Here is a 25893-nt window from a genome sequence, read left to right on the forward strand (position 1 = left end):
ATTTGAGAGGTGGATTTGAAGTTTTAGTTCTGCTGAAATAAATTATAAAATTCTCATTGTCTTCAGTTAGGCATAGACCTTAAAAACAAACCAAACCAAAAACACAGTCAGAAGTGATTAATGTGTATGCATAGCGAGGCCAAGGAGTTCAGCAATCACTGGGAACTACTGCATGTGAGCAAACGTGTCAGAGCTGCATGTCAAGCAGAGAGCAGCTCCCAGGAGCCGGTGCAGTTGTTGCAGCACATCCTGCAGCAGGGCTGCTGAGCATCAACTCAGCAAATTCCTTTGTCTTGCCAGCAGCAGGGAAGATGGCAGTGAAAACATAAGGGATGGCTGTGCATCTTAGCTGGACAGGATTTCACCCAGCACTTGATTACCTTCATTTACAATAAAATCACTTTTCCAGCAGTGAATATAGCATTTTAGCCTGCCATCTGAGAGAGTGGGTAAGTTAGTAGGAGAACTCCTGACTGATACGAACCATCTATCACAAATGCAGAAGGAATAAAAATTTCATTCAAAAGTATATGTAGATATTCAAAGAAAAGACTTGAATTTTCTTTAGCTTTGGTAAAAGAGCAAGTTCTTATAGAGGAACAACAGCTTTTAGGAATAAATGCTTCTCTCTGATCAGCTCTTGGAACTTAAATAAGGCTTCTACACTGTCTTTTTTAACTTGCTAATAGTCTGTGGTGTTGGCTGGTACTGAACCAATTATCTCACACACCTTCAGATAAATTGAATTTTACAAGATATGGCTGGAAAAAACAGTAAATACAGTTTTGCAGCAAGCCATGTATCCTTGTTCACAAAATGTAGGAACTTTTAATTCTTGCAAATTTGTAAAAAAATGGTTTGAATTAGGAATATTTTTCTTACTGAGATTATTAATTAACATTGTTATTAATAACATTATTTGTATTCAGTATTTGTAATCAGCTTTCTCTTTTTCTTTTTCCTTTCCTTTTCTGAAAATGGCTGGCTAGGATATTCGAGCTGAATGTACAAGTATAGCTACATACAATATAGCCACAATTATCTATATTTACTTATTGAAATGGCATTTTCATGCATGCTAAGTAGTTGCATGCGTTTGTTCTAGTGTGCACATGCAGTAACCTGACATGGTGATGCAAACACAGATGCATTTTGTTTTGCGCATGCATTTTTGGATGCAACTTCATCAATCATTTAAAAATCTTGGTTCTGATGAGAGGAAAATGGTGTTCTGCTAAGCAGAGCATTATTTGTAAAATATACCTCCTTTCTATTGTTATCTATAATTCACTATGCTAATCAGTCTTTCTTGCATTAATCTGTCTATGCTGGCCTTTGAGTAGTAGAACCAAATTGTCATTGTCAGAGGTGTTTCATCATCTGATGGCAAAATACAGCGTGTGTAAAATAGGCTGCATATTTCTATCCAAAGGTCTTCTGGCAGAGGGGAGTTCATAAGGAAACTTCCCCAAAGGGATTGTGCTTGGTTGCTCTCGGATTTTTAATGGTAACCCTCAATTTCCCTGATTACGGAGGTTCTTTTAATTCAGTATGTTATTGCATTCTTTGGTTTTAGGTGAGAAGAATACCAGTTGCAAATTGCGGTAGATATGTTTCCGAGCAAGAATGCTTATCTGCAAAGGATCCCTACTGTGGGTGGTGTTCTTTGAATGGAAGGTATTTTTTGGTATTTTAGACTTTCATATAAAAGCAATGCATTATTAGTCAGTGTACATTTTGACTGGCTTGGGGCTATTCAGCATCAAGATTGTATCTACTGAATTTTTATGGAATAAATCATAGCCATAAATGTGAGTCACGTGAAAGGGAGCTCTGCACCTTTTAAAGACTATGTTAACTCTCAGATTTTTGAGATCTACCCATAAAATATATGTTGGGCTAAGAAGAAGAAATTATTTTGGTTTTACAGTTCCAGACTGATTGAGAGATAAGATTGTATACTCATGCTTGAAGCATCTTAATAGCTGGGAGCATCTTGCATGTGAGAACGGGGAAAGAGTGCTCAGTTGTCTCCAGTATTCATAGTTCCTTGCTTTGGAACCACTGCCTTTGGTTTAGGCCAGAGGAGAATTTCTTTCTAAACACTTCATCCTCACATTTGAGTCATTAGTTTTGCTGCTTTCTTTGAAGCAGGTTTGAAAGCTATTGTATGTCTTTGGCCTGGACTGGAGAAATTCCTGGGTCATCAAGCCTAGACTTGGCAGTTGCAAGCAACCACATCATGTAAACCTACTCATAAACTAATCAAGGACCATCCTAAATTTAGATAGGCTTTTTGTCCTCCCTGCCATGGCTGTGTGGCTATCTGAGAGTCTCATTTTTCTGCTGGTTAAAATCTGTCTGCTCATTTTCATCACGTGCGTGTTCATGCACAGGTTATACTAATTTGTTCTGGTGCTCACATCGCCTTGGCTTAAATAGGTTTTCCCCCCTCCTTCACACTTACTCCTCAATGTTTTTGTGAAAGCAGTCTTTTTTCACTTTCATTTTGGTGTGCTAAAACTGCTAACTTCACTAAGATCCTCTCACATAAGACATTCCTTTCTTAACTCGACTCCAATAGTCCTTCTGTGAAGTTTATGTATCCTTTTAAAATAAGGATGACCAGGACTGTCATGGTATTCCAGAAGAGATTTCAGCTATGCCTTGCTCAATGGTGTTTAATCAGTCTGTCCAGGAAACACCTTACTTAGTGTGTCCTGGGATCACAAAGATCTTTTTCATGACAGCATCACATTGATGGGCCACAATCATCCATGATCAAATAATGCCCCCAGGTCCTTCTCTTTGTTTGTTTTCTTTCCAACTGATGAGTTTCCAGTCTATAACACATATGGGTTGTGAGATTTTTATTGCTCTAGGTACATGTTCTTGTACTTTATGCTTTGAAATGTCATCCCATTTCAAGGCTCTCCAAGTGTTCCTGTGTGATATTCTCATCTTCCTCTGCATGGTAACGTTCCCAACTTTGTATCATCAGCAGATGCTGGCAGTGTAAATCTTGCTTTATGCCAGTTCATCAGTGATTAAAACATTAAACAAAAGTGGCTATAAGATTAATTTTTGAGGAATTCCACTAGTAGCCGCCTTTTAGAAGCTTAATACTACCCATTTTGGATTATTTCAATGTTAAGGTGATTTTGCTGAAGACCTGCTACTTTGTGTTTGCAAAGGTAGTTATTGGAAGAGAGTAGGTGTTTATTCTGTAATGTGTTTTCTTCAAACTCTTTTGCTACCTTGTTAGAAACTGTATATGTTACAGTGCTAAGCTTTTCAGGCTTTTAGTTACCTTATAAAGAGTTTGCGAATAACAGTTATTAGTCAGTAAATCCCCTGTTTATGCGGGGAATCACCAAAAGTTTCCATCTGGTTGAAACAGAAATAATTTACTCCTTTGGTGAAAAAATGAATTACTATAATATGAATCCCGTTCAACACCCACATAATCTTTCACTGTTAAGCAGTTAGCATCATTAAATATTTGGTTTTGTGAAGAGAGACCTCTGAGTGAAGCTTTAGAAAAAGAGGAAGACATGTTTTTAGCCAGTATTTTAATCAAAGTCCATACATGTCCAGTAAAGCAATATATTCCATAATAATTTTGAGCTTGATGTTATATTTTATACTCTTACTGGGAAATAAATTTTATATTAAGTATGCACTACACTTTTTAAATAAAACATACCAGCAGTGCTTCATTTTAAAGATGGTGTGAACTCAAATCCAGTATTTTGATGAAAAAAGCTGCACATTGTTCCAAGTGAAAACAAAATGAAGCAAAATGTTTCTACTCTTTCTTCCATAGGATTAAATGTATAAATTCTCCTTTTCACTTACAATCATTCAAAACAATTAGTCATAGCATTGTGTAATCTCCCTTAATGTTTATAGATTTCCTATAGATGAATCAGATTTACCTGAAGTATGCTGAAATTATTCCAATACAAGGCACTAATGTTTTACATGTATTTTCCATATGGAAATAGCACAATATGTCTTAGTTATCTGACATGACCAGACTTACTTTTGAATTTGGTCAGTGTGTGTGACATCTGTGGACTTCATTCAGGGACTGGTACCTTGGAAAAGGAAGCCAAAACTTTCTCTGAAACCGTGTTCTTATTCCATGAGGAAATCAGTATGCTTTAGCAAGGCAGAGAGGAAAAACTCAGTAGGATCTGTAGCTAATACAAGATTAGTGAAGCAGAGACTTAAGTATGAATGAACCAGTAAGCGTAGGTATCGTGTTATCATAATGAAATAAGAGGAAATCAATTCCAATTGTGAAGAGGAATCTTTAGTAGTATAAAGAACTAGCTTGCTGTGAAAGATTAAAAAAAATCTTGACTCTGCTTTTCTCAGTACACATACCCATGCATGTCTAAAATGTGATCCTAGGGTTTCATACCTTTTACTTTCATACTTCTATAAGATCCAGTCCAGTCCACCTTTCCAAGAAAGACAGACTTGGTAGTTGTCTGAGTCTGTATGTTAATTTTCAGAACCATGTGGTTTACAAACCATATTTATCTGTTATATTCATGCCAATGTGCTTGCAAACAATATCAATTGTCTAAAAAAATAGGGATATAACAAAATAATCTCATCTTTAGGTAAGTAGAATTCACATTACTCTTGGCCTGTGCAGGGCACTTGAGAGAATTCATGCTGTGGGTCATCAGACACTGTACTACCCACTTTGCAACTGCTTCCTATGAGATGACCGCTCTCCATAGCACATTTTGAGTGTTAAAGATCAGCTTTTAGATCAACAAAAGACACATTTTTCCTGGCATGAAGACAAGCATGACCCTGGGTCCTGGGTGGCATTACATTTTTGCCTTTAAACTCTTAGATTCTTCACTGTAGATGAGGGAAACAAGCTTGTGTTCCTCAGGCAGTCTAAGAAGGTGAATAACTTTGTCCTAGGACAGTTTTAAATATTCAGCTTTATAAACAGGTTTCTTCTTTAATATTTTAATGTTAGTGTCACTGAAATGCATACACTTATTTAGTGCCAAGTATTGCGAGTGTGTTGACTTGCATCTTCAACATTATGATCCGCAGCCTGTCAGAAACTATAGGATGTCTCTTTCCCGTGCATCCTTGCCAGTGAGTTACCTACCCATACATATCTGAGCATCTGATTTATGCACATCTGTTGATGACAGATCGCATCCACTGTGGTTCTAAAACTATGGAGCTAATGGACTTTTGTGATCTCAGTAAGGTGAAGAGAGGTATAAATGAGACTGAAATTTGTCCTAGTTCAGACAGTTTGAAATATGTCAGGCATAGTCCCAATTTCTTACAGTATAGTTATGGTCTGAATGTATACAGATGCAAAGCCCCACCAGGTTCTTGTGCAGCAGGAACTCAGTTTCCTGAGTTAGACCACAAAGGAAGTGACCTTGTGCTTAACTGCATTCCAGTTGCCAATGTCTTGATCTACAGAGAAGATGGCTTTATGGTTTCCATGGTTTGTGGGGTTATTTTGAGCATTTTTGAAAGCAGTGGATATTTTTCTTGAAAGTCATTCTTGCGCTATTCCTTCTGGAGAGAAAACACATTGTTTGTGAAATATGTTTATACAGTGAGCTCCTCATGAAAAAGGTCCATGCTTTGCAAGTATGTACTAATTTCTAGTTTGTAGTGAAGGAATAGTTCATTAAGGCACGTGTCACTGCATGATTGAAGCTATACATGCTTCTACATTTGGTAGGAAAGTAGTATTATTAAAACAATATTAAATGTAACATTTATTTATAAATATTCAATCTGAAAATATTAAGATATATGCAGCTGGCACTTACTTGTCTTTAATTGCTAGCTATATGGAATTACTTGGACTTAATCTATGGTTTGTTCATTAACTGTTCACAGCAGCCAGTATTTTTAGGATTCACCTTTCAAACTCAGTGATTGTCTATCTAATTTGTATGCTTATGTTCTCTTTTTCTTACCACATGTTTTTAATATGTGTAATCTTTGTAGTACTTGTATATCCCAGTGTTTCCTCATTCTTCCTTAATTTTCTGTTGTGTAGTTTCTGTTTCCTACAATTTGGCATCTATAACATTTTTATTTACTTTGTGTCATCCTACTTCTGAAATGGATTTTATTACTGAAGACAAAGAAATCTATTTTGAATTAGTTTTTAACCAAGTGCACTGACATTAAAGGGAAAGATTACTGTTCACATCAGTGGACAACAGAGGAGATTAGGAAGGAGGATGCATCTCATCAACTATACACATTTGTAGCATAGCTTGACATCGGAGCTTCATCCCCATCTCCTCTTATGCTCTTTGGAGTGAACGAGCAGCTTCTATAGTGTGATACATTTCATTTTTGTATGAATGTCTAAAATAGGTTAGGTGAATTGTACCCTGAAAGAGCATATTTCTCCTCATTGAGTGTAGAGGGAACTGGGGGGTGAGATCTAGAGCTGTACAATGGAGCAATCAAGTTGAGGGTGATGAATTCCATCCCAGGCTACCAAGTCCACTGTTACTGGCCAAGCATCTAATACTTGCTTGAGTCCCATTGACTTAATCAGGACCCTAGAGCATATATCAATGCATTGTAATTTATTTTGATAAGCAGAAGATTTTACTGATTGTTTTCCTCAAGCTTTTTGCAGTTATAAGCGTATTCCTGTAAAAAATCAATAGTGTTCCTGTAAAAAATCAATAACATTAAATAAGTTGAAGTACAGTGTCTGAAGTCAAAGCCACGATAAGGAGGCTAGTATAATTTTATGTATACTTTTAGGTGCACATTAAAAGAAAATTGTACACGTTCAAACAGCATAAAGGGTTGGTATAACATTTCACATGCACCTGATAAAGATCTGAAAATCCTGCTAAGTTTTCCTGCTAAAAATCAGGTATGTACACCCAGTTTTATGCGTGTTTGTTTATTGTGACTTAAAATGTGTCATTTTGTTGCTTATTGCAGCTTCCCTTCTTTTGTCACCATGTTCCATGTATTAGTCCCTCTTATCTCAACAATTGCCAAATGTATTGGAAATCCCAGTAAGTTGAATGTGTCAGATAGATGTTCTCTTCCTCTCCTCTAAAATGTATCCTGAAGCTATACTTCATGATGTTGAGTCAAAAATTCACTATGCTGACAAAGGCAACGTTTCCATTGTATCACTTTATCAGCTATTTTAATATTTCCAGTGACTATATATCAAGTGCATTATGTAAGTTCTGAGCTTTGTAACAAGTTACAAAATGTTCACTGGGACACATATGCTAACACAATTGCATCTTTAAGTGTTTGATATTAGTATTTACTCAGTATCTGTTCACAGCACACACAGCCTTGAGTATTTGATTATCAAGTATTATGACTGGCCACTTAATCTGCATGCTATTGTTTCTGGTTTCCCGATTGAATGCACTAATGTGATCATATTTTTAAAGCGCTCTCAGCCAGAAACAAAGGATAATTCATTACGAGACAAATTCTTTTTCATAATTAAGTGCATTTTGGTTGTGGATGCAAACGTTGTCTCTCTGTGAGGATTTGTACATTCTTGCTCAGATACTTTTAAGGGACTATAACAGCATATAACACTGTTATAGCAAAATTCTTGTTTTAAAATCCAAAATTATTCCAGATTGCTCCCCTAACATACCTTACAGGTCCATTTAATTTCTGGAAGTAAGCAATGTTGTTCCTTTCAGGACACTTTCTGTATTGCTTCTTCAGTTGGGAGAGGCCCTCTGCTTTGAGAAGCTACCTAGTGAATTGTCTGCTTCTGCCACAAAAAATTTCATTTTGTACATTTCATAGTTTGTAGTTTTCTGTAACGACAAGGTGACAACTTAACAAGTTACTACAAGAAATCTGTTGTGTTCTTGTTTTTATTGTTTTATAGGTTGCTGTGGCTGCAAACACAAGCAAAATCCTTACTTCCTGTATGATAAAAATTGTAACATCTGTTGAAATACTTTATGAAAATGTAGTGCTGAAAAACTCATCCTGTTTCTGCAATCTAACCACTCCGGTGATAACTGATAATGGTATGTTTTACTATTACGTATATTTAATTCTTATTCACTGCCCTTTATTACTGAGGAGAACTGAGTATAAATACAGGCCTAATGAGTGTGAGAGAAGGTAATGCTTTTTATTGAATGTCAGTGAAAAAAAAAATTCATGTTTTGTCAAGTGATTTGAGTATACTTACACTGTTCTTGATAATTAAAGATTTGTTAATATGGAATCCTTTCTAGAAGTAGTAAAACATGTTAACCTATGGCTAGAAGTAGCTTCTTCAGTTCAGCCTATAGCAGTGCAGTATTTCAGCATTAGGAGTATATTTACATGGTGCCATTAATCACTGTCTAAGGAAACTTAAGATAGCTGCAATGACAGTCAAGCTGGCTGGAGCTATGGAAACAGTGTTGGTGCAGTGCTCTGCCTTTACAAATTAACCCATCTTAACCCTTCTCTCATCTGCAAACAGAATTTGTTTTTGCAAAACACTGTACTGGCATAAATAAGAGGATAATCTGACTATGAATGTCTGTACAATAAATAATCTTAACATTCAACTGACTGTTTCAACTTGACTTAGACACTTGTGAGAAAGTGGTTGTCCCATGTAGAGGATTAGCAGAAAAATACATGGTTTGGGGGCATTTTGTCTGGTACATCTTTTTGACTTGATTTCATTCATCTCTCTGAATTATTGGTTGAATCATTTTGCAATAATTCTTATACTGCTTTGTTCACTAGTAGTTCTCAGAATTAGAGACCTGAACCATTTGTATCGGACACAAGATGCATGTGATCTGGTTTGTACATCTTATGGGCAACTACAGGTTTTAGAATGAGGTGGTAATTTACTGAATGTCTAGACTTTTGAGCTGTTCTCTAGACTTTGGTCTCAAAGATCAGATGATAATCCTTCACAGTAGAGTCTTATTTGACTAATAGGAGGAAAGCATCCTCCTTGCATTGCTTCAAGGGTCTGTATAGAAACACAAAGCTTTTCTAATACAGGTTGACCTTGTAACTTTTTTAAAGTTGCGTATGTTACAATATGAAAGAGAGTTCTAATCTAAACTGAGGGACAAAGATAGTAAGCTCAAGGATACTATGTGCTCTTAAGTGACTTGAAGAGGAAACAGAAAATTCAGATAAATGCCTGCCTTTATCTTTTCATAGATAATATAGCCCCCAAACCATGTAATAATCTGCATGAAAGTGATTGATTCTCTTAAAATACCTTTCTGTAGAAAGAGGAACGAATTGTTAACCAGAATTTACAATGACCTGTTGTTCTGAAGAGCTCAGTGCTGCAAAGAGCTCTCTCTCTCGGGCACCCTTGCCCCTGAATGAGGTTCCCTGGAATATTGGGATCTCAGGAGCTCATCCTATGGCTTTGTATGGGAAAAGTTCTTCTGGCATCATACAAGTGTTATGTCAAGTTCCTGTCCAATATCACTTTGGGAATTGAGAAGAAAAGACTTTGTCACTAGCAGGTGACAGCTAGGGTGATATCTGTGGGTATTCTGGTCAATTAAGCTGTCTTTAGTAAACACTATTAGTGGATTTTTAAGAGAGACAAATGCATTAGAGAAGAAAAAAATGTCCTTTTAGACCCAGTCCCAAAAACCATGTTTTCTTAGAATTATGGAGTACGTTGTTTTGGTTCTCTCTCTTCTTGGACTAAGGCTTTCTCTTACTCCATTAGCAGGTTTTCGGAGTGTAGGGTTACGGAAGCCAACTTGCCTTGCCTGTGCTTTGTGCCAAAGATGAGCCCTTTGACAGTGTTAACCATTTTGAAAATACCTGCTGCTCAGTGCAGTCTGGTGCATTTTGAAAGGTCAGCCCAGGCCATACAGAAAATAATAGGTTCCATTAATTTCAACACAGACAAAATCAGGAAACCATATTTGACAGTGTTGTTTTTAAAGCATTTATACAAGCTTAAAAGAGAAGACAAGCTCTGCCAGAAGCAGATAAATTCCTTACTTTTACTTACTACTCCTAGTAAAATACTGTTTTTCAATAGCTCATGGCTTGAGACCCCTCTCATATAATATGCAAGTGATTTAGGCAATTTTGTGCCCAACATGTCAGATTTCTGCAGATATGTAGAATTCTGGAGATGCAAATAGGTGCTTGGTGAAGGATTTCAGAATATCTATGTGTGCTCATCCACATCTTCAAACATTAAAACACCTTTAAAAATGAGACTCTTTGCTCTCCGTTTAGTAAGGTATTTAAGCATACGAACAGTGTCAAGGGCTGTTTCTAACAAGCAGTGCAGGTGACCTTTGCAGTGAGCACCCAAGTGCCATGCTGACGTGTGGAGCTAGGAGATACTGCTGATTTAACAATGTAGATGTAGCCAAAGCTGGTTTTCATCTGAACAAGCGAGCCTGTGATAAAGACAAAGCTTTCTCTGCCTTTGCAAGGTAGGCATACTTTAAATCTGTGTAACTTTCCCGGATTAAAAAGCTATCTACTTCCTAGCATAGGGAAGCCAGAAAAGTCTGCACACATGGGTTTCATTTGATCTCAGACAGTCATTCATTTCACAGACGTACACATCTGCAGGCACACAGATGAAAGGGACCATGGCTTAAGTGGTATATATCTAACTCTACTTTTCGATGTGGTATTCTGCTCATGGGAGAAGATACTCTTTCATTCCACAGCTGCCAGTGAATTGTTGGTATAGTAATTGCTAGCTGAAATAATGGCAAATTGACTCATGCAATCATAAAAGATTTAAATAGGATGAAAATTGCTACTGCATAGATTACAACAGAAGACTCTGAAACCAAGTCTCTGAGACACAAACAGAGAGAAGTATGATATGTTGGGGTCTCTTGCATTAGAACAGTCTGTTGTGTTAGAAGGCTTGAATTTGGGGTCTGGCTGTGCCACTGTGTGCTCTTCAGGAGACGATTTTATATACCTGCTCCATGGTAGCATTTCCTTATCTGTATCCTGACAATAACATTACTTTTGTATGTCATGCAGTGGTGGCATCGAGCTTAATTAATGAGTGTGTATAAAGGCTTGGAATAAATCAGCTGAAGGGTGCTATGGAAGGACAAAATATAGTTATTTTTATCAGTCAAAAGTGTGAGTGAATGTATGAGAGAACATGCATACCATGTACAGAACAGCTGAAGGCACATGAGCTTTCAACTCAATTATTTTTTTACAGTTATTTCTTGTAATATCCAGCATATGTCTAACAGTCCCATTTTTCCAGATTGTCTAGTTCTTGAAGCATCGCTGTCCTCAAGCTCTTGGAATATCACACAAACATTTCAGATTAAAAAGTAAGAGCCTGGTACCTGCTGAAGTCCATTGAGGGGTTTGGGGTGGGGGGGTGGGGGGGCTGAAGTATGATCATTACTTTTTTGGTATTTATTAAGGAAATACATTTTGCTAAATATAGTCAAATCGCTTTTCTTGGCCCATTTCCTCCTTCTCCTCTTTTTTTTTTTTTACTGTCCCTAGAAAGCTACTTGTTCTGATGACTTTTATTTAACGGGACCCTGGCAGCTAGCTGTGGGAGAGTCATTACAATGACTGAATTTATGACAAGTGCCTGAAGAGATAATAAAGGAAGTCACAATGACATTAAAATCCTTTTTGTCCTTGTGAAAAAGGTGGGCCCCTGGTACTCAGGATAATACCTAGATCAGAGGACTCGGGAGACTCTGTAAGAGTCACTTTATGGAGCTGTTTTTTAATAGAGCCAGATGCAATTTAGATATGGTCCATGGGTAACACGAATACAATTAAACCAGAAAGTAACCTCTAATCTGCTAATAGGAATAATGAATACCTATTGTTCTGTACACATTATTTTTCAGAGCCACACTCCTTAAGAGCTTGCAGTAGAAAGCATTTGTGCCCAGTACATGGCCTAACTCTTTACCCTATGTGGTTCTTAAAACTTAGAAAGATCTGGCTAACATATGCTGTAGGTAACTACAGTGTTCCCGTTCAGAACACTCCTCCCCTATACAAAGAGGCTAGTTCATAGGCACCTGTGATGAAATTGAACTCATGCTTTTTGGGAAGTGGCACATCACTTCCCTGTCCCTGGAGCAACACAGGGAAGGAGCTGTCTTTCTCTAAATCAGAGCATTTCTCAGCATGAGTGGAGAGGGCCTGTGCTGCTCTTGGCTCTCCTCCATGCTGATAGATGCATTGCTAAGCATAATAGGGACAAACTAGTCTCCAACAGGCATACTTTTTGGTAGGGGAACGCAATAGCAAACTAGCAATACTTGCTAGCACTGCACACACAGAACAGAAGTTCAGGCAAGCTGTGAAAGAATCAGTGATGGTTTTCTCCCCTTTTCTGGTTAAAAAGTACTATCTGGCCACATATCTACTGGAGAGAGCCACGGCAAAATGAAACCCAAAGCGTTCTGTCTGCTTTGTGCTTTTTGGGAATTTATGGCTCTCAGCACAGATTGTATTTCATACTAAATTTGTCCTCAGAATAAGCACAACAGAACAATAGGCTTGGAAAGTAAATGCAGGTTATATGTGTTACGCATTTCATTACATGTTTGCCAGGTTGTTCTCTTGGGTTTGTGCTTTTTTTCTGTCACTTGAAATTTCACATTCATGGCTGAATCTAGATTGAGTTCCCGTGTCTTACAAAAACTCTGATTTCTGTGTTACCAGCTGCTCGCGATGTATACACATGGGAGAGTGTGCCAGCTGTAGTTGGACGAGTGTCTCTCCTGCCACCACCTGCCAGGTGAAGTTTGTTGGGGAGGATTAGAATCCCCTGTGATGCCTTTTCCTTCTGTTTTTTACAACTGAGCAGCAATCTGTCTCTTCCTTATCCTGACATTGAAGAAATGCTGATTTTTTTTCAGGATAGTTGTAATGCAACTGCTTCCAAGGAGATCGCCACTGCACAGAAGACAGAGGTTAGTTAGCATTTTAAGATTGGTGTTATTGAGGTTCTGTGGGTTGGGGGAGAAATTTATTTAAAATGAAAGGACTTCACAGGAAGAATAGAGATATGGATGAGGAGGCAGTCGGTTGGTTACATAGAAAGGTAAAGCAGAACTTGGATTGATACTATTTTTTCTTAGTGCTTTGTTGGTGCTTAAATGTACCAACAAAGATTTGCATTTCAGATCCAGGCATTGAGACAGTGAACACTGCAATAGTCATGTGCCTCCCTCTAGATGCAGTATTCCCAGTATTGCTTTAAATGCCAGAGTCCCTGTATGCTGGGTTTAGGCACTCCGCAGGAGCCAGCGTGCTGAGGGCTGGGATGTGTAAGTGGACCAACAACAAAAAAACCCAAGGGAGAACACCTTGGACTTAATCTCCTGCCTAGACTTAAATGCATGTTTGAGTTCTGCTGTCACAGAAAACTCTTGTTAAGCTGGGTTTCAGAGTCTCAAACCTCTTCCTCATTTTATGTAGCCAGATCACAGCTTCTCCTGAAACATAGCTGCCAGGGGAGCAGAAGGAAGGGGAAGATGTGCCACCCAGTTTCTGCATAACGGGCAAGCAGCTAGAGGATGCATCCAGGAACTGAAATCCCTGGGTGTTAGTAAATTCCTGGTTCACACTTCGAGAAAAATTTTCCTTGCTTCCAGGCTGTAGACAAAACTGGAGATGGAGCTACTCTCCATCCATCCTGCTCAAGCTGGATCACTGGACAGGAAGGAATGTTGCTGGTGCTGAAGTACCTTCTGAATTTGGTTGTTGAGTTCTCTGTTGAAACTGTATAGACTGTATGTGAGCATAGTCTATACGATTTGCCTCATAGGCCAGCTCTTTAACCTTTTGCTTCATAGGCCAGCCCTCTAACCACAAGGTTATCCCTTCATTCTTTATGGTGCCAAAATGTTTTTATTTTCTCATAAAACTGAGCAGTCTTGTCATCAGTGGTTGCTTATGACATGCAGGTGTTAGGAAAGAAATGAGTAGTGAAGAGAAATTTGACTGATGAGTAAGTACATAGAGATTTGCTGCCTACACTTTTCATTTCTGCTTTTCTGTGAGTGATAGCATGGTTGGTATAAATAGCAACTGTGTTCTTATCTCTAAATATTTCATTAGAACTACCCAGACTTTTACCTGTGAAGACAAGAATTACCTCTTACATTTGGCTGTTCAGCTGAGGTTTCTTAAACAAAATCACAAAATCCATTTTGTTTTTCATAGAGACGAGTGAAATACTTGTGCTTCTGAGCATTAATATTCTGGATTTGGTCTGCATATAAAGCATTACGGCTGGTGAAAGAACAGAGGAAATTCTTCTTTGCTCTGCTTCCAAGTGCATTAATTTGACATTGGTAAATAGTTGGAATTGCCGGGGAGATGGCTTTCTTCCACACGCCTTATCTTGGAAAGACAGTGATGGACAAGGCAGTGAAAGCACTAGAGGCAGTCCAAAGGCAGATGTTTATTTAGAAGCGATTGGTCCATTCAGAGGGCTTGAAATTGCATTTGAAATCCTGTTCTCCTTTGACTGCTGGTGCTTTAAGGAGAACATACTGCATAGCTGAGAAGCAGGATTTGTGTTTTCCCACAACCCCAGCTGAGCATTTAGATTAATAAACTCTTTTTCAGTGGCAGCCCCAGCCCTCCTCCTGACTCCAGCTGCTGGTTTCCATGCACGCACCTTCCCCCTCCCTGCGCCGGAGCAGCAGTCGGAGTGGTTGCACGAGTACGCTTGACTGGGGAACTGATGTGGCTGGAAATAACCGTCGTCTTTCAGCAGGTTATTTTTCATTTGGGCCAGTTGCCCCATCCAGTTCTTCGCGTGGCCTCGGGCCCCCACGCTAGCACCTCAGGAGGGGCCGTGTCTGAGCGGGGACGAGCTCTCCCCCCCCGGGGTTGGCAGAGGCTGCTTAACACCTGGGCTGCTGCCAGACATCTCGCCGTGTCCTGCAGCCATGCTAACCGCACCTCTGGGGTTGTGGCTGCCACTGTTTACCCAGCCCCAGGGAAGCGTTAGGCTGTCCAGGGAACCGGGGGCTGCAGCTCAGAAATGTGGAGCTCTATCGAAGTTGACAGGGCCGCGCTGATTTGCATTACCTGAGGACGTGACGCACGCTTGCTGTAGATCTCTCTGCGTGTTTACGCTGCTTTCATCGCATGCCTCGCAACTAGTGATTTTTAGAAATATCCTTCTGCCTCCCCGCTGTCTCCCTTCCCTCTTGCTGCCGGGCGTCTCTCTCCCTGCCACGCAGCGACGGGAAGGTCAGCGGCTCTCTGGCCCTGTGGAAACGAGCACCGCAGAGCCCGGCGAGGACGCTTGGTCCCTCCCGCGTTCAGTGAGGAGATCCGTGGTTTCTCTGGCTGCCGAGGAAAGTGTCGCGGACCATGGCGGTCGAGCCGGGAAGCAGGCTCTTGAGTAGCTGAGGCCAGCTCGCCTCAGCGCTGCGAGTGACTGCACTGACGCCATGAGTCCGAGGCGGGATGCAGCAAGGGAGACCGTGTCGTGTAGCCGCAGGGAAGGCGTGATTTTAGGGGGGGCCTGGAACTTCCAGAGTGAACCGTTCCTCCCGTGATTTCTTCTTGGTGTAAGAAAAGAAACAAGGCAAGCTACGCTGGGCGCCCTGTGGTGTGTGGTGCCTGGCAGAGAGGCCAGTGGGAGGCCTGAAGTCCTGCTGCGCCCTTGGGCAGGAGATGTCTGGCGTTGCCCTCTGTGTGTTTGTGTGACACTGCGTTATTCCTGTCCTTCAGGGCTCCCTGCTGGTTACCAGTGAGAGCCCCAAAGCAGGGGTTTCCTTCTTTCCGTAGTACTTGGCTTCTGGGTTTGTGTGAGGATGTTGACTGTCCTTTGTCTGCTGGAGGCTGCGCACAAGCAGAGGGATGGGACGCGGGTGGAGAGAAGCACTGGTGCTTCGCTGGCTTTAGTGTCTCAGATTTCTGCTTCAGTTGTCCTGCTCGCATACTAAGGGTTAAACTGATCGCCAGATCAGGGTGGGAGTGAATTCTCCCCCTCGGGCTGTTTGTCAGGGGTTTCCTTTGCCCTCCTCCATTATCCATACCAGAGGTCACCTTGGAGGCCCTTTTGCAGGCCCTCTGGCCCCAGCCTTTGCACTCTCTTGCCCTTTCCTGAGGCACAAGTTGCAGCTTTCGATCGGTTGTGACAGGTCTCACATTTGCTCCGGCATTCAGCAGGCGGTGGTAACGTGGGGACAATGTGCCGGGGACCTTTCTGAAATGGGCAAAGGCTATGTTTGCAGAGGATGGTGATGTGACCCCAGTGGTCCACTCTGGCCGCCAGCCCGAAGTCTTGGTTCTGCTCTGGGTACATGAAAAGATCAGCGGGGAGAAAAACCCCGTGGAAAGGACTTTCCTAGAGATTTTGCACCAGCGCCCTTCTCGGGGTCTGGAAGGCTGAACTGTCCTCAGGTGCACAGCAGGACTTGGGATGATCACAATACTCTAAAAACTCACCTTAAACTAGTATTATAGGCAGTCTAAATGCAAGCTAGAAATCATTTCCTTGAGAAGGTCCCAAACAGTTTCACATGCAGATTTTCCTGTTTTTTTGAATGTTTTCAGTTTGTTGTCTGAAAGATACACAGAGAGGAAACCGTCTGTGTGATTGTAAAACTGGGGAAGCAGCAAAACTGATTAAACATGAGATGCTGTCAAATGTATCAAGTAAATATGCTAGGGAAAAAAATCTCTCTTCTTGCTCAGTAGTGTTAGTAAGTTAGAATAAGTAAATATAAAGATACACAAAGAAAAGCATGGTTTAAAAATTGGCCACATTTCTCCAAGATGGTGACAGCATCAGAGCAAACTAAGATTATGCTTAAATGCTGGAAAATAGATTTGTCAACTTCTTAGCATGAGAAATGGGATACCAAAAAATCCCTGCAGTTGTGTTGTACCTTTAGTTCTATGTATGATATTGAAAAGACTTTTTAGTAAAGCTAATTCTGGGGCTCTCTCTCAACTTTTCATTCTAGGGTTTGACCCTGCTTTCTCTTTTCAGGTCATGAGAGATACCACCATTTGTTTCTCTGATCTCTCATAGTGACAGCACCATGGGTTTTGTCTTGCGTTGTTTCTTAGTTCTTCAAAGGTCACACAAAATGTATTATTTCAGGCAGGGTTTTTATCACACTTACCTTCCAGTATTTCAGATTGTGATTCCTTTGGGCAACTTTGTTATGAGATAAATTGAGATATAAAATATGTAGGTAAAAATTGTTGGCTTGTAAATAAGTTGTAATTGACAGTACTTCCCAGGATCAAGCTTAACAAGATTTGAAATTAATAAGAAAAATGTATCCCAGTGCCATAAAACCCACATTCCTGAATGGTGGTTGTTTTTGCAGCTGTTGTTTAACTGCCTAGGCTTTTTATAACCCAATTTTGTTTTGCTTTGATTTCTAATAGCATATCAGCATTCATTCCATTGAACCTCTGTGGATTTCTACATTAGGCAAAAGCGAAGTAACAGTCAAAGGAGAAAACTTTACACATGCGTCAGGCATAAAACTGATACTGACTGGAATCACTGGCTGTAAACCAGACATGTGAGTTAACTATTTACTTTGCATGGTGAAAATTATGCCCATTTTGCCCTAGCAGTACAGTTGCGTGAACAGTTGTCATGGACCTCTCCTCAGCAAGGGGGGCGATGTTCTGCACTCCTTTAGTTATACTTCCACTTTAAATGCCCGAAGGATAGAAATGAACTTGGTGTTTGGGTACACTACAAGGGATGGGTGGGTAGGTGAGCAACTCTCACCAGTAGTTATGGCAGTTCTGTACCTGTGGCCCTCTGTGCCTTGCAGCAGGCAGCAAGAAGTTAGGTCACAGGGAAACCTCAGTTTTTGTTCAACAGTCCTCTGCTTCAAAATATCCCCCATATATTCCAGGATTTTGCTTGTGAAAGCATAGACATCGTGCGAAGGAAGGGAATCTCTCATGCAATAGCATGTACTTTTCTCTGTTGATGATTGCACAGTGTAACCCCCTAGATAATTAGGCTATCTTATCCTGAATCAGTTGTTTTCAGGTGCAGCTGCAATGGCTGCCTGTGATTACCAAGCCCATTTTACACAGCTAGCACTTGAACAAGTATTCATGTGGTACAATTCAATTTTTAGTTCAACCATTAATTTCTTGGGGATCACAGAAAACAAAGGAAGAGAAGGGTGGAGAGTGGGAGAGGAGGGAGAGAGAAGAAGTAGAGACAAAGAGGAAGGAGAGAAAGGGAGAAAGGAGGGGGGGAAGAGAGAAAAAGGAAGAAAAGGAAACTGAAGATTCTCACTCTTGACTAGCTAATGTGTTGGTAGCATAGAGAAGTACACAGCAAAGTACACCCTTTACACAGCAAAATCACACATTGCATTACATAGCCTCATCCCAAGGCTGTAAGACCAGTATCTGTACCATCTTCTGTGATTATTGTGACACGTAGCAACTTCATTCAAAAGATGCCTTACTTTGTCTTTTCAACTCCCTGCTCTCTCTTTCCACCTCCATCTGGCAGCTCAAAGAGAGATTCATTCCTCTTCTCTCATCCTTTGCTTTAGGTTATAGGCTTTGTGTAGTAACACCAATGAGTGGCATAGTGGCATCTGTGTTTCAGCATCTGACTGTTTTCTTTCTCCTCCAGCGTTAAAGTTAGAAATGTGCTAAATGATACACAAATGACATTTGCTCTCCCACCAACACGTAAAGAGGCCAAAAGTATATGTATACAGGCTAATGGGAAAAAATGTTCACCACCAATGACTCTACATTATGTTTCACTGCCATCGTGTTTTGGAATCACACCAAATACCTCCTGGATCAGGTAAATTTGTCTTTCTATACTTTTTATGTATTTATTAAAAAGTAGTCCCACTGAGTCAATATGAGCCTCCTTCCTTGGCCAGACTGCAGCTGATGTAAACTTGGATGACTGCTGTAACCTGTTGTGGAGGATGAATTTATGCTGGTGAACTGATTTAACATTTTAACATACAGATAGGATCATGATAGCTCCAGGACGGATTCTGTGTTCTGCAGGATTCTGTAAACTTCTTCCTGCCCACCCTAAGTCTCCTTTGTAGAAGTCAAAAATAGTCTCTTCATACAAAAGCTAAATCCAAAATATGGGTAGCATGCATAAATTCAAACTCCAATTAACTTTGATTTCTTGATACTAATATACCCTTCACAGTGTAAAGTATCAATGAATTGGAAATGAAGTGAAAATAATCACCACTGCAGTGATACACACAGACTTGCTTTAGGACTGAGTTCCCTAAAGCCAAAAGAGCCCTTTTCAAGCCTCTGCTCTGTTCTGTGGGACACTCACAGCTCTGGTGAAAGACTTACAGGGTGGTTTTAAGATATTCCCAGGCACAGGTTTCCACCTGTTCCTCTGCCTGCACAGCTTTTACCCACTTTCACATTCTTAATCTGATGTCTTGGTGTCAAGCAGTGGCAAGTGTGGATTTGAGGTAATAAGTTGGGCTAGCAGCTGCAGCAGCTGAGCAGCTAGGATGCATACCCTCATTTCCAGGTGAGAGGCAGCTCAGGCAGCTGGAAATTAATAATATCTTAAACCACTGCAACTGTGTTCAGCAGAGATTGTGAGCCAGAGCCCTCAGACACAAGCACCATTGTGTGTGCTGAGACAGATGGTCTGAACACTGCCGAGAACGTTTCCTGTGAGGTGCCCGGCACCATCAGTTCGTCCTGAAGAAAGCAAGAATTAAGCACAGGCAGGGCTCCTCTGAGGCAGTGAAAGACCATGATGCTCTTTCTTCAAGACAGATTATTAAATCATGGTCTAGTTCTTTGGCTGCATGAATAGAAAACAAGGTGGAAAGTCCGTGAAAAGGAGTATGCATGTGTATGCTATCAAGTCTTTTGGTTTTGCGGTAGCAAAAGTATTTACCATTACATTATGAGGAAAGAATATAGCTCAAATTATCTTGTCCTGCAATCTGACTTTATTATACTGGCTGCTACCAAAGCAAAATGCACATAGGTAGTTTATTCACGGCTGAAGCATTAATCCAGGACTTATCTGTTGGAAACCAGGTAATATTAACCTCCCTTTCCCCCCACTCCTTTTTTTTTTTTTTTTTTTTTCAGTGGGGGGCGCAAAATTACTACTATTGGTAGAAACTTTAATGTGGTGGACAGTGTGATTATTTCAGACGACCAGAGATCAAACCTCACTGTAAGTCTTAATCTCCTTTACAATACCAGATAGAGGACTCTTGAGGGATTAGGCTTTGTTCCTATGGTTTCAGGAGAATCTCAGTATTTTTTAAACACTTGCAGGCACACATCAGTCACCCTGCTGAAATAAATATGACCACTTGTAGGATTACAGTTTTTTGTGGTTTAAGCCCAGCCAGCAACTAAGCACCATGCAGCCACTTGCTCACTTCCCCCCCCCTCCAGTGGAATGGGGGAGAGAATCAGAAAAAAACCTAAAACTTGTGTGTTGAGATAAAGACAGTTTACTAGGACAGAAAGGAAGAAAATAATAGTGATAATAAAAATAATAATAATAAAATGACAACAATAGTAATAAAAGAAGTGGAATATACAAAAGAAGTGATGCACAATGCAATTGCGGACCACTCAGACGAATTCCCAGTTAGTCCTTGAGCAGCGATCCACCCCTGCCACCTCCCCCCAGTTTATATACTGGGCATGACATCACATGGTATGGAATATCCCTTTGGCCAATTTGGGTCAGCTCTCCTGGCTGTGTCCCCTCCCAACTCCTTGTGCCCCTCCAGCCTTCTTGCTGGCTGGGCATGAGAAGCTGAAAAATCTTTGACTTGGTCTAAACACTACTGAGCAACAACTGAAAACATCAGTGTGTTATCAACATTCTTCTCACACTGAACCCAAGACACAACACTATACCAGCTACTAGAAAGAAAATGAACTCTGTCCCACCTGAAACCAGGACACAGTTGCACACATTGTCAGTACAAGATCATGGGTCCACATAAGGTACCCTCCTGCATTTTTCTATGCTCTAGAGACTTGTTCCAAATCTGTCCTTTTTGAGTCTCCCCAACCTCCATATATGGGTCTGTTGGAAGAGGGGGTGGCATACTTCTCTCTGGCTTCGTGTTGAGAACCCAAATGGTGCCACTGCCTCAGCAAGCTGTGGCAGACTGGAGCTGATGTTGGGATGAAACCCTTTCTCCGAGGCTATAAGGAGGTAAGCACCCTGTTGACTCCTGGGCTTGCAGCACAGGGACCAGAAAAGAGCAGCACCATCCCATGGAGTAGACAATGGGGTGACGGTAGCACCCCCCCTCTCTCAGGAGTTAAACTGGGGAGAGCCAATACCCGGGGTGCTGGAGAGCTTGTCCTGCTCTTCTCTTGTCACCTGCATGGAGGGGAAGGAAGGAGAAATCACTGTCACTGTTCCTGTCTCACTGCAGGAAATAGCTGCCTTAGCAGTGTGCAATCAGCCTTAAAGCAGCGTGCAGAGTGTGTGATAAATGTGCTTAAAGGTAGACACAGGCTCGACACAGAAATTTTCCCAGGTGCTCTGCATGCAGCCCTGATCGCAGAGAAGAGGTTTAGCAGATACCTGTGTGAAATCAGGAAGACATTAAAATGATTTTAAGTGCTTCTGTTTGTAATTGTACCCACTGTTGAGTACTTAATGACTGTTACAGCTTTGTTATTGCTTTTCTAGGTGTCTAGGTGTCCTGGAAATAAATCTGAATATCATTACTTAACGCCAAGCCTGAGCCATGCAACAGAGGGTAAAGTTGTTGATATGATGTTAAAAGTGGAAACTACCTTTATACCATGTGTCAAATTACACTACCACCCTGACCCAGTGTTCATTAACTACCAGCTGCACACTGAGCTGGATCCTGATCTGGAATTAAAAATATATGTAAGTTTGAAAGTAATAAACTATAATTCCTTATTTTAAAAGGTTGTTGGGGATCATTTTATTTCTTACTGTAGTTAGTGACTGTTTATTATCTTCAATTTTTTTCCCTCTAGAAAGAAAATGACAACTTGAATATTTCTAAAACTGAGGTAGAGGTTTATCTGTCATATATGAATGGTGCACAGACCAAAAAGATATGGTTCAGTGTCCAAAATATTACCAAAAAGCCAGACCGTAGCACCATACTATGCAAATTCAAAAGGGAAGCAACAGACAAGATTGACTTTTCCACAGTGAAAGTTTTTGTAAGTAGAATTCCCTTTTGTTGCAATTCAACAGTGTTTGGGTGTTTGTACAAATGTAGTAAAATGTAACAATAATGCTCTTGTCATGAACGTTCTTTATAGAGGGAGGAACTGGATGCATTTTCTGCTCTGCTGCTACTTGCTAGTACAGTTCTCTTCCTCATATCTAAGCATGCCTGCCTAGCTTAGGTACCACTAACAGTACTGAGTTCATTTACTGTCTCATTACTGCTGTAGTGTCAGAGGGTAGGCTCTGCAGCCCAAACTGAGCTCACTGCTGCTGAGCTCCGGGAGAGCAATAGCTTGTCACACCTCTAGCTGCAGCATAGACATCACCAATACATCATCACTGCCTCCAGGAGAGCCCCTCATCTCAGATCTGTAAGCAATCTGCTGCTGCAGTGTGGCCGTGAGGAAAAGGATTGTATCCTTCCATTCACTTTTTCCTACTAAAGTAGATAAGGATCTTGAACAGTGCATAGGGATGACCACTGAGAAGAAGAGAAGGCGTTTCTGGATAAAAAAGGGGGTGAAATTCAACGTGCACTGGGAAGGCCAAAATGCTTTGAACATATGGCACAAAGCCAGGCCCAAATATAAGAACATTAGCATGGATGTCAAAGCTAAATGGCAGCTTAAGATATTTGCTCTGTGAATAAGATGAAGATATGAATTTTTTAAAATGCAATCATCACCATTTATGAGGGAGAAAAATTATGCCAGACTTATTGCGGTGTATGGTGGTATAAAACTGAAATAACTCTATTGACTTCAAGGCATATGGCTCATAGTAAAGATTAACGAAGCTATTCTCAATTTCATATCACTGTTAACTGATCCCCCATCTGTGGATCCTGCCGTCTGAGCCAGTTATGGCATGGAAAAGCCTTTCTGAGATTGGTGTTGCATTTAAATATTAACATTGCCTTGCAATATCACATGCTCATCCTGCAAGCTTCATAGGAGTGACTGTCATAGAAAGGTCACCACTTCACTAAGGCAAATCAAATGCAATAGTTATAATGTAACGTTTCATTTCTGGTACCTTAAAAACTATTTTTTTCCAACATCAAGAAAAATGTAAAAGTAGGAAATCATCATGTGTTTTTTCAGTCTTATAAATAAATCATCATAGAAGAAGTAGGGCCGCTCTGAAGAAAGGATAAGCTGGGTATAAGAGACAGGTATGGCCCAAGAATAAATGTATCTCTTGCCTTAGTTTTCAGGAAGAAAGAGGATATTGAGTGTGGGGTCAAAGATAGGATGATCAGTCTGAATGGAGGTGTCAAAGAGGAAAATGCCGTTCATGTGACAGAAGCAAGATTCAGATAGATCAAGGGGCTCAAGACAGCAGGAACAGGATCATTCCCATCACAGCACAGAGAATGAACTGGCACATGATATTGTAGGCTTTGCAGGAAGATTTTAAATAAAACTGCAGTCAGGAGACATACAGTATATGACTGGAGAGCAGCAAATATAAAACCAGTATTTAAAAGAAAAAAAATAACTAAGCAAATGGAGGCTTGCTGATTTAATCCTAGCTCTGTGTAAAGATTTATAATGTATTTTTGAATGAGGGACTCATGAAAGACCTGGAGGTAAATGGAAAATGGTATAATTGTCAACTTCTTTTTAATAAAAGCAGATTGTGCTAGATGTCTTTATTTCATAAGATGAGTGATTTCCACAACAAAAAAGTGGTAGATCACATGTACCTGGAAGTCATTCAGTAAACTACTTAACATGGTGATTATGAAGATGCTAGGGATTAGAAAAACTGGATGCTGTGTATGGGGAGCTGGCTCTGGGCAATGTTGATTTTCATACAGATATTACTTAATATCGCTAGTGATGAGCACAAAAGTAAGGCATGCGCTAATAATGTTTGCTGATGACATAAAGCTCAGAGGCATTACCAGTCTAGAGGAGGTTTTATAATGTCATGCAGGAAGAATGAAATGAATTTAGGAATAGGAATTGGATGAATTCAGGTGTACCTGATTTAGTCTGTGATTCATAAGCAAGATAAATAAAAGATAAGGAAAGAAATGGGGCCACTAAATAGGAAGGTTATGGTGATGATTAAAGATAATCTAAATATGAGCAGAAAATTAAACGAATGCTTTATCTCAGTTTTCAATAAACAGGGATGAGTAATAGAAATTTCTGCTTCAAGAATGCTTTGGTTGGACATGACAAGTGGAGAAAGACAGGTGTATTAGCCATGGGATGATTAACGTATTTAGCCACCAATGTATTTCAGCCTTGGAAAAGGCAAATGGAATCTAGGAAGGCTCAGACCAAGAGTACTTTGTATAGAAATTGTGAAAACACATAAGCAACTGAGGAAAAAATAACATTTGATGGAGGAAATAGGTCTGCTTTGTCTTCTGTTCTTTGTAGCCCCAGAAATATGAAGGCAGTGTCCTTCCAGCCCTGTGGGGTTTCTCTGCTTGGTCGTGTCCGTGTAGCTGTGATGTGACTATCCAGTTGGCAGACTCCAGCTGCCCTGGCTGCTCACCTCCTGTGACAAGCCAGTGATTGAAATCACCAGATCTCTGCCTTCCCTGCTGTAACCCAAAATAATTTCAGCTCAACTCTCCTTTTCAATTATCTCAGGCTCATTTCTATCCCTGGCACTTGGTGGTATTCTTTTTCTGTGTCAAAGCATATTTTTACTTCTAGCCTGTTTATAGGCTTAGCTACCCTTTATTTATGTGTTTTCATAGTCCTCTGAGATCCTCCTTTGTGAAATTTCTTCTGCCACAATTATCAGTGGTGAATGCTCCAGTTTGGCATCTGGGGGACCTAAGCACTTTCATGTATTCCTAAGAATTAATGCCTGTCCTGCCTTTGACAAGCCCAGTGGCTGTTGGGGGATGTTGTACATGTATTGTATGTTGTATTTGTTCTTAAGGAACATCCTACACAAAGAGGTTGAAATTTCTGCAAAGAAATAGGGAAGAGGGCTGTGGGCCAGGCATCTATTAAAAATTTTACTTCCCTCATTATCAGCTTGAGTCTTACCTTGCTTTTCTGCTCAGCAGAGTAACACTGAGTGCAAAGGAATGTTTTTAATTATCAGCATGTGCCCTCCTTGCTTCAAAATGCCAGAAAGTTTAGCAATAATTCTGAAGTGCATGAGCTACTTGGCCGGCTGAAGGCGAGATCCTGCCCTTCATTTGAGGGCTCTCATTTGCAGTGAGAGCAAAATTTGGTGCTTCATGAGGACCTCCAAAATTTTCTCTTGTCAGTGCTTTGTTATCCTGCTTAAACATCAAATACAGCAAAAGCTAAGTTTGTGTTGGTTTACATATGTTTTCCTAAATTGCTGCTGTCTTCCCAATAATCTGGAGAACGAGGGTCCTTTACGTGCCTCAGATACATACTTCTTTTTAATACATCAAATGTCAGTTTAAGCACTGATATAATACCTATCTTCTATTAACACAGACATTATTTTTCTTCAGGTCAAATTAGGAAATTTTGAGCACGAAGTCAAACCAACATCATCACACATATATTTATATGTTCTTATTTTGCTGCCTATTGTAGTGGGTGTCATTATAGGTAAGTACAGTAATGTGTTTTCAGGTTTTGATTTGCTGAAGGATATACTCATGATGCATAAACACATATACACACACACATACGTGTTTGGAACTGTCACAAACAGTCTGGTGG

General features: G+C 40.3%; 1 protein-coding gene across 1 annotated transcript in view; it reads left to right on the forward strand.

Annotated features, from left to right (window-relative positions):
- The window catches only part of PLXNC1 (plexin C1), a 75861-nt gene that overhangs the window by 20051 nt on the left and 29917 nt on the right, over positions 1–25893 (forward strand). The window contains exons 5-16 of the mRNA XM_010561980.1: positions 1577–1677; positions 6796–6910; positions 7913–8057; positions 11273–11342; positions 12709–12784; positions 12906–12959; positions 17416–17555; positions 18644–18823; positions 20116–20203; positions 21695–21901; positions 22015–22206; positions 25680–25779. Of these exons, the coding sequence (XP_010560282.1) occupies positions 1577–1677; positions 6796–6910; positions 7913–8057; positions 11273–11342; positions 12709–12784; positions 12906–12959; positions 17416–17555; positions 18644–18823; positions 20116–20203; positions 21695–21901; positions 22015–22206; positions 25680–25779 (1468 nt within the window). The remainder of the gene's footprint in view (positions 1–1576; positions 1678–6795; positions 6911–7912; positions 8058–11272; positions 11343–12708; positions 12785–12905; positions 12960–17415; positions 17556–18643; positions 18824–20115; positions 20204–21694; positions 21902–22014; positions 22207–25679; positions 25780–25893) is intronic.

The sequence above is a fragment of the Haliaeetus leucocephalus genome, unplaced genomic scaffold (assembly GCF_000737465.1).
Source record: "Haliaeetus leucocephalus isolate CR32 unplaced genomic scaffold, Haliaeetus_leucocephalus-4.0 Scaffold151, whole genome shotgun sequence".
Lineage (NCBI taxonomy): Eukaryota > Metazoa > Chordata > Aves > Accipitriformes > Accipitridae > Haliaeetus > Haliaeetus leucocephalus.